The sequence below is a fragment of the Macrobrachium rosenbergii genome, chromosome 21 (genome assembly GCF_040412425.1).
Source record: "Macrobrachium rosenbergii isolate ZJJX-2024 chromosome 21, ASM4041242v1, whole genome shotgun sequence".
NCBI classification, from domain to species: Eukaryota; Metazoa; Arthropoda; class Malacostraca; order Decapoda; family Palaemonidae; genus Macrobrachium; species Macrobrachium rosenbergii.
Window position 1 is genome coordinate 41569273 of NC_089761.1, and position 10000 is coordinate 41579272.

A 10000-nucleotide genomic window follows, 5' to 3' on the forward strand; every position below is an offset into this window, starting at 1 on the left:
GAAAAAACAGGAGGAAGACCTAGAAAGCGCTGAATAGATAGTGTAGAGAGGTATTGGAAAAAAGGGTCTTAATGCTCAGGATGCAAAAGAGTGCATGCAAGATAAGAGGGAATGGCACAATGTGTGTTGGGGGGTTCAACGCGCTACTGGAGAGCCTTATGTGTAGGTGTATCAAGTAATTAATGGTGTGGAAGTTTTCAAAAGTAGGAGTTCATCCACGATTAAGACCTTAAAATGCGGTAGTGAAAACTGTCTTTTTCCCCTTGAAGCAATGGTGCTTGTGGGATATGTATATATATATATATATATATATATATATATATATATATATATATATGTATATATATATATATATATATATATATATATATATATATATATATATATATATATATATAATACTGATTTAGTGATAGTGATTTGGGAGAATTTGGAATTAGTACGTAGTCTCGATTGTTTTTTTATGTAGACTTCTAAGGTATTGCTTCATTCGGTATGGGGTTTATAGACACACTCACAATATATATATATATATATATATATATATATATATATATATATATATATATATATATATATATATACATACATATATATATATATATTATATACAGTATATATAAAATAATATATATATATATATATATATATATATATATATATATATATATATATATATATATATATATATATATATAGAGTGTGTACGTGTCTATAAACCCCATACCAAATGAAGCAATACCATACGAGAAGCCTACATCAAAAAACATCTTAGCCTACGCGACAACTCCAAATTCTCCGAAATCACTAAACAATAACAATTAAGATTTTCCCGGAAGCCCAGCGTCAACCCCGGTATTAATTTGCAGACAAGAAAACCGGGCTTTCTCCACTCAGGATGTGAAACGCTTAATACCGCAATTATTATAGGATGTGCATAACAGGGGATCATCCCGACAGAGCGGGGAGTATTTGCCCGAGATAATGGTCTGGACTGAGATCGCAAAGCCGCCGTAATACTCATTGTTAAATTGCGTCTTATTCCTTGTCAGGAAGGCGCAGAGAAATCTCCCGTAAGGTCACTTTTCAAGGGCAGGCTTGACCTAGAATGTAAGTGTTAAAAAGGTCAGTTTAAGACGTGCTTTGCTGTTAGTTCTTCATAGGCATGGTGCGGGGTCAGTGACTTTATTTCCTTGTGATATGTCAGTCACTTTATATCCTTGTGATAGGTCAGTCACTTTAAATTCTTGTGATAGGTCAGTCACTTTAAATCCTTATGATAGTTCAGTGACTTTAAATCCTTGTGATAGGTCAGTCACTTTAAATTCTTGTGGCAGGTCAGTCACTTTCAGTCCCTGTGATAGGTCAGTGGCTTTGAATCCTTGTGATATAGGTCAGTGACTTTAAATCCTTGTGGTAGGTCAGCCATTTTCAATTCATGTGATGGGCCATTCACTTTAAATCCTTGTGATAGGTCAGTGACTTTAAATCCTTGTGGTAGATCAGTCACTTTCAATCTTTGTGATACGTCTTAAATCCTTGTTGTAGGTCAGTGACTTTAAATACTTGTGATAGGTCAGTCATTTTCAATCCTTGTGATAGGTGACTTTCAATCCTTGTGAGAGGTCAGCGGATCTCAATCCTTGTGATGGGTCAGTGAATTTCAGTCTCTGTGATAAGTCAGTGAATTTCAATCCTTGCCAGTGCCAAATCCTTGTGATAAGTCAGTGACTATAAATTCTTGTGATAGGTCAGTGACTTTAAATCCTTGTGATAGGTCAGCGAATCTCAATCCTTGTGACAGGTCAGTGAATTTCAGTCCTTGTCATAAGTCAGTGACTTTCAATCATTGTGATAGGTCGGTGACTTTCAATCCTCGTGATAGGTCAGACTTTAAATCTTTGTAATAGGTCAGCGAATCTCAATCCTTGTGATAGGTCAGTAAATTTCAGTCCTTGTGATAGGTCAGTGACTTTCAATCCTTGTGATAGGTCACAGACTTTAAATCCTTGTGAAAAGTAAGTCATTTTAGTTTTAATCCCTGTAGAATGTCAGTGACTTTCAATCCTTGTGAAAGGTCATTGACCTTCAATACTTGTGAAAGGTCAGTCGGTTTTAATCCTTGTGACAAGTCAGTGACCTTCAATCCTTGTCACAGGTCTGTGATAGGTCAGTCACTTTCAAAATATTAAATATTTGTCACAAATAGATATAATAATAGATTATTATTACATCTATTTGAGTTAAATATTTCATATTTTGCTTATTTGTGTCCTAATGTTTCTGATACAAAATAATAAATAATAATAATAATAATAATAATAATAATAATAATAATAATAATAATAATAATAATAAACCGACCTGTGAGTGGCCATCTCCGCTTTGTAGATGTCCTGTTCATTCTCCGCATTGTACACGTTGGGCACGATGCCGTAGAGGGAGCGGACGAGAGGGGCTTCCAGACACGTCGGGCGGAAAGGCCCCGTCAGGACAGCCATTGTCGTGTAGTGATGCGCCGTGATGATCCGCACCCCGAATGTCAGCTGGACCCGGATGTCTCTCTCGATGAAGGTCTGCAAGAAGAAGAATGTTACAGGTGGAATTTTTTGAAAAATGAAGGGGTATTATAGGAAAATTATGAATATATCGAAGATTTAGTTTTTAAAATTATGCAGGAAATTATGAAAATTAATATTATGAAGGCAAATTTGAAAATTACAAAAGGAAATTATAAAAATATTGGGGTAAAAAGTTGAAAATTATGGCGGTACATTAGGAAATCTTGGAGGGAAATTTTATGAAAATATTGGAGAAGGAATTTTTAAAATTATGAATGTAAATTAAAAAAAATTGGAGGTCAAATAATTGAGATTTCTGAGGGAGAAATTAAAAAAACTTTAAAGGTGAAATTTTGAAAATTATGACGGTAAAATTGGAAAATTTTGCAGTTGAAATTCTGAAAATTATTAAGGTGAAAAATTGAAAAATTTGGAAGTAAAATTATGGAAATATTGGAGGTGCAATTTTGAAAATTATGGATGTGAATTTTAAAAATTTTGGAGGTCAAATATTGAGGTTTTTGAAGATGAAATTTTTAAAATTATGGAGGTAAATGTGAAAATCAAGGATGGAAATTATGAAAAATTGGAGGTGAAATGTTGAAAATTATAGAGATGAAATTTTGAAAATTATGGATGAAAATTCCAAAAATTTTAGAGGTCACATATTGAGGATTTTGAAGGTGAAATGTTGAAAATTCTATAGGTGAAATAAAAAAAAAATGAAGGCGAAATTTTGAAAATTATGGGTGACTTATGAAAATTTCAGAGGTGAAATTTTAAGAATTTTGGAGGTCAAATACTGAAAATTTTAGGGGCGAAACCTTGAAAATTCTGGACGTGAAATTAAAAAATTTTTTGAAGGAGAAATTTTGAAAATTATGGCGGGTGGTGAATTTTCAAAATTTTGGTGGTGAACTTTTGAGGATTATGAAGATAATACTGAAAATTAAGGAGGTGAATTTTTATAATTATATGTAACATTATAGAGGCCGAAAGAAAAGAATGTTTATGTAGGAATTTTAACAATTAACGTCTGAAAAGAGAGAATATTAAAGATTAACTTTATAAAATTGCAAGTCTGAAAAAATGAAAGTTTAAGTTAGGTTTAAAGATTACGGGCTGGAAAAGGAAGTGTTCAATATTAAGTTACACTGGGAAAGCCTCTGTAATTGTAATGACGGACTAAGCTGATTTATTCGTAGAAATTCTAACACGAATTCTTAAAAATTATAAAAATTTGCTCTCCATTTATAATAACAGTAGACCTACAAAAACTGGCTTTTAATTTTTGACTACCATGAAGCTGTAATAATTTCCTACATAAGGACTAGAAAACAATAAAATATGGTTCCTAACACCTTAGAACTATGAAACATGTGCTTGCATACTACCACACACCTGCAACAATTTGCTTCCGCACTACAACTATGAAGCTAATAAATGTGATTCCTACTGCCATGAACTTATAAGAAACATGTTTCTTAAATATAATTAAGAATTTACAAAAACTGCTTGAAATTCCTGATCAAAGGCTCAAGAATAGTTTAAAGTTTATAAAAAATTGTGACCTGGACTTAAACGGAACTATTACGACAAAGTCGACTGTTTTAATCAGATTATTATATTCATTTAGAATTTCAGCCATGTACTTTGTTATAAAATCATTCACCACTTCATAGACAACAACAATTCAGTATTTTCATGATGCCACAAACAAATCAATGCTAAACTTTCGGGAACCAATCACTGTTTGACGAAAATTAATCCCAAAATTTTGCTGAACAAATCGGTAATCAAAATTTCAATTTCTCCCGGACGTTACGAAGTAATCATATTCTGACTAAAACGATTTTGCACTTGACAATTACGGACGAGGCAGTTATACATATGTCTGTAGTTTATACACTCGTAATGGTCTTCATACCGGATAAAAGAGGGGCTGATAACTAATCACACACACAGATATATATATATATATAAATATAAATATAAATATATATATATATATATATATATATATATATATATATATATATATATATATATATATATATATATATATATATATAATAAACACACAATCACGCGTGGAACAGAAATAAATTTCTGACTCACATCAGGATCAGAACCCAGGTCTTTCAACTGAAAGACAGAGACCGCTGCCAACCAAACCACACAAGTCTCGTCTTTCAATTGAAAGACCTGGGTTCAATCTCCTTGATTAGCCAGAAATTTATATATATATATATATATATATATATATATATATATATATATATATATATATATATATATATATATAACCGTAATTTAAAACGGGAGTATATTGATGAGGTAATCTTTTACCACAATGAGAAGAAATCTTTCATCAAGATATTCTCTCTCTCTCTCGTTAATAACCTTTGTTCTGAATCGGTTATCATTTCTCTTCGACATTACATATTTCTCATGAAATGAAAAATGATACCTCCCTGGACGCAGGCATACGGGAGATTTTTATCGAATGACGCAAATATTGCCTATATTGTATGGTTTTGTGTGTGTGTTTTTTTAAAGGTCCTCGGGCAAACGGGCGGCACTGCCCAGTGGCCTTCTGAATGATATGACCCACTTGCCGGCACCTATTCTCCACCGAAATAGCCAGGACATGCATACACGCCCTGGCACTTTCATATACAGCTTATGGTTGGAGGAACATGGTTTGCAGAGAGGCGAAAGCATACGTTTCTCACCAGGGGACTCACGATGACGCAGGAATGTAAACAAAGCTACTGTCATGAAATGGGTGTATTATTTTCAGGAACGCAGCAATACGAGCATAGAATATGCAGTTGCTTCATGAATTCTGTGTTCGCATTTAAGAAAGTACGAATCCTTTCTTAATATTATTGGCTTGTTTCCTTAATCTTACTTCCAATTAAGATTTTATGTTTAAAGTAACTACGGTATTTTGCAAGAGCTCCTCAACCATTGACACTTGATCATAATTGTCTACATTCAAATGAAAAGGTTACTAAAATAAGATAGGAAAAAATGTACGAACGTAATAATACCACCATTCACGCACACGACAGAGAGAGAGAGAGAGAGAGAGAGAGAGAGAGAGAGAGAGAGAGAGAGAGAGAGAGAGAGAGAGAGAGAAGATGAAATACACAATTTCTCCATATTGACAGACGAGAGAGAGAGAGAGAGAGAGAGAGAGAGAGAGAGAGAGAGAGAGAGAGAGAGAGAACGAAGAACACAATTCCTCCAGATTGACAGTTACAAGATATATTGACAGTTTTGCCTTGGGATCTACGGGCAGCGAGTAGCGGGGCTGACAGCCCGCGGAAATGAAAACTGATAAAGTTAGACATTTCAACGGAGAGTCAAATCAATCACTGACGGATGAAGAGCGTATTCTAGGGGCGCCATTCTTCTCAGCGAACGTATTCTACGGGCGTTTTCCCTATCAGTGAGAGTATTCTAAGGGCGTTTTTCCTATCAGTGAGCGTATTCTAAGGGCTTTTCCCCTATCAGTGAGCGTATTCTAAGGGCTTTTTCCCTATCAATGACCGTATGCTAAGGGCGTTTTTCCTATCAGTGACCGTATTCTAAGGGCGTTTCCCCTAACAGTGAGCGTATTCTAAGGGCGTTTTCCTATCAGTGAGCATATTCTAAGGGCGTTTCTCCTATTAGTGACCTTATTCTAAGGGCGTTTTTCGTGTCAGTGAGCGTATTCTAAAGGCGCTTTCCCGATCAGTGAGCGTATTCTACGGGCGTTAACCTAACGGTGTTCTATATTCCTCCAGGTGACCATTATCTGCGGCCGTGAGTAATTGTCAAAGACATTATTCTTCTCAACACGCGTATTCTAAGGGCGCTATTTCTCTCAGTTAAATTATTCTAAGGGCACTATTTTATTCTAAGGGTGCTGCTATCCCTCTCAATTAGAATAAATGGAATAGAATATAGAATTTATGCCAAAGGCTGGGACCTATGAGGTCATTCAGCGCTGAAAGGGAAATGGATAGTAAGAAGATCTGAAAGATGTAACACGAATAAAACCTGGCAGCTGCACTTTGAAACAATTGTTAGAGAAGGTGGAAAGTTAGATGGAAGGAAGAGAATATGAACGGAGGTACAGAAAAAGGAATGAAAGGCGTAGCAGCAAGGAGCCGAAGGGACTCCGCAAAGACCATTCAGTAATGCCTACAGTGCACCACGCGAGGTGCACTGACGGCCCTACCCCTCTACGGGACCTTCTCAATTAGATAATTCTAAGGGCGCTATTCCTCTCAGTTATTGTATTCTAAGGGCGCTATTCCCGTAAGTGACTGGATTCAAAGGGTGTACTTCCCTTTGTGAGGATTTTCTAAAGGAGTTTTCCTTTTTAGTGTTCATCCTCGAAGGGTATTACTTCCCACAGTGTTCATATCCTGAGGGCCCAAGGGTGTTGCCCTTCTCGTTTAGTTTATCCCAAAGGTGCTGTTCCTCCCACTGAGCGTATCCTAAGAGCGTTATTCTCTCGAGTGAGCAAACCCTATGATGTTATTCCCATTTGTGAGTGTATTCTGGGGGCGTCATTTACCTACGAGGGCGTATTCTAATATCGTTATTCCTCTACGGATTTGCTTGCTATTTTGAGGTGGAGATATACTGAACATCATCATTATTATTATTATTATTATTATTATTATTATTATTATTATTATTCAAAACTAACATAACCGAGATATCTAAGAGCTAAAATTTAAAGTAAGTTCCAGGAACAATTTTATGTCCTGTTCACTTTTAATTAAGGCATCCTCTCTATGCTCATCATTTCATGTTGAACTTGCTTCAGACTTTGCTATTTTGCCTTTAGTTTCACCTTCTTTCGAAGACTGCAACTTAAGCGTTTTTTTTTTCCCAGGCAATGCACATACAATCTACTTCCTCATAAATTCGGTCAATGAACAGAAAATCAATATTTTACTTTTATTCTTAAAAATGATCCTTCTTTATACTTCTCCAGTGCCTTCAAATTTGATTCCATATTTTTATTTGTCATTAGTAATAATTGTTTCCATTTTAATTTAACACGGTAATAACACAATTTCAATAAATATGTTAGCAGAGAATGTTTCACAGAAAAATACATTGATATTCCATACTTCATATCAAACGAAAATTTCTTCATAAGGGAAGCTAATTCGTACATTCCCAAGCTCGCTTGTCAATTCCCCCTTTGTTGTCATCCACTGAGCTGTTATCCCGCTGTTATTCGAAAACAAAGGATTACAGGAAAATACACGAGTCGGTAAGTCTGCATACTTCGCTCGATTACTCTGCCAAAAGTGTTGGGGATCCGAGTATCAGCGCGAAAATATGTTAAAATTTACCGAAGCAATTCTGATACCTCCTCACTGTTAAATAGGATAGCTGCGTCATTTGAGTTGATATCATGTTGAGTCTTCTCAGTTTTCCTCATAATTCTTCTTTCTTCCACTGGACAATAATTGGCCAATGTTCATATTTTGGTAAAGAGAAATACATTACAGTGTATTTACGGTAGCCTTAATTCTCTATACTGAAGGTAGTGAAACACGGGGGATAAACCCGTAGAGTTTAACAGCAGATTTCTGAGTGGTACTTAAGAAATTTCCACACTGATCAATACTAACATTGCATCTCCTGACATGGGAGAAAATAACAAAACTCTAAGGATAAATCTACTCATATTTCTATGCAGTGCAATGCTGTTGCCCTTTTGAGAAATAATAGCGATAATATAATAATAATCATAATGGAAATGTCAATTCCGCGCGTAATGTAATACAACTAGCTGTATAATTTGCAATTCAGAGAGCTGTATCAAATTACACGTACACAATTGAGTATTTACACACGATTTTTATAACAATAACAACAATGAACCGGTTTACTGTTTCTAAAGTAATGCACAAACATGAAAGTCAGATCAGCGTGAACTACAACTGAGCAAGAATTGTTTTTTGACTGTTTAAGGTAAATTGGTGATACTTTGATCAAGGGTTCCTGATACAAATTTGGTCAAATTCCAAAGTCTGAAGTCTGTTTACCTAAAAATTAATTTCAAACCAGGATCTGCGACATATAAAGATAGGGGCACAAAAAGAAAAGGCCACAGGTTATAAAAAGGATATTTTCTCAAGTTATCCACTGATCACTTGTTATCTCCCATTTTCTTACAAGTGCACGTACTTCCTGTATATAAAGAGCTCACTTCCAAATCACTGGTATGGGGGAACAATAAATGTTTCACTTGTGAAAAATGGGAAAAGCTATAAAGATGTGATCGGAACTTCACTGTTGATAGGAGCGTTAATTTAAATTGTGATTCATTTAATTGCAATTTCAATATCCGATTTTCTGATAACTCAACCTATTTTCGCCGTGCCCTAGAAAACACTTTGGAAAAAAAAAAAAGATATACATATATATTCATATATACAGAGTATATATATATATATATATATATATATATATATATATATATATATATATATATATATATATATATATATATATATATATATATATATATATATATATATATATATATATATATATATATATATATATATATATATATATATATATATATATGTCTAACGCCTACTCTATAGAGACCAGATTTACGCTTTTCTGATCAAACTACATACCTCTTTCCTGGCTACAAAAAAGCAGCCACATAAATATATAAAGAAAATCTGACCCTTCTTCATAAATCTATATCACTACCTGCCTATTAACCTCTTTGTCCTGGATAGAGCAGACTCATGAGCGCAAACATCCGGCGTCTGCTCTTCCGATAACTATAACGTGTTCATTCGTGCTGTACCCTAACGTAGGCCTAGAGAAAACACGTAGGCCTACGTATAAAGAATGATATAACGTTGCTCTGATCAATCAGTGCGCCTTTCCATACTTTTCCCATGAGAGAGAGAGAGAGAGAGAGAGAGAGAGAGAGAGAGAGAGAGAGAGATAACACATATATTCCATCAAAACTAGTTAAAATAAGGCATATTTGAAGATTTACAGTTCATGAAAAATAAAAAAAATGCGATACATATATATTCTATATATATATATATACACATACATATATATATATATATGTATATATATATGTATATACAGGTATATATGAGAGAGAGGGAGAGATAAGAATACATATACTCTATCAAAACTAGATAAAATAAGGAATATATCTGAATATTTACAATTCACGAGAAATACAAAAAATGCGATATACGTATATGAGAGAGAGAGAGAGAGACTCCTCCTTCCTTACCTTGATAATGGTGGCGGTCTCATCCCTCAATTTTAGCAGCTCGGTGAAGTCGAAGTGGCCGTTACACTCGAAGTTCTGAGAGCCGCTGCTCAGCATGGATTTAATGCCGTCCTTTTGGCTCACCATTTCCAGGACGAAC

At 34.6% G+C, this 10000-nt stretch overlaps 1 protein-coding gene across 3 annotated transcripts in view; it reads right to left on the bottom strand.

Annotated features, from left to right (window-relative positions):
• The window catches only part of LOC136850007 (uncharacterized), a 142804-nt gene that overhangs the window by 43707 nt on the left and 89097 nt on the right, over positions 1 to 10000 (bottom strand). For all 3 annotated transcript variants that reach the window (XM_067123556.1, XM_067123555.1, XM_067123554.1), the window contains exons 8-9: positions 9862 to 10000; positions 2365 to 2576 (exon numbers count right to left, since the gene is read on the bottom strand). The exon at positions 9862 to 10000 is cut by the window's right edge and continues 14 nt beyond it. In XM_067123556.1, the coding sequence (XP_066979657.1) occupies positions 2365 to 2576; positions 9862 to 10000 (351 nt within the window). The remainder of the gene's footprint in view (positions 1 to 2364; positions 2577 to 9861) is intronic.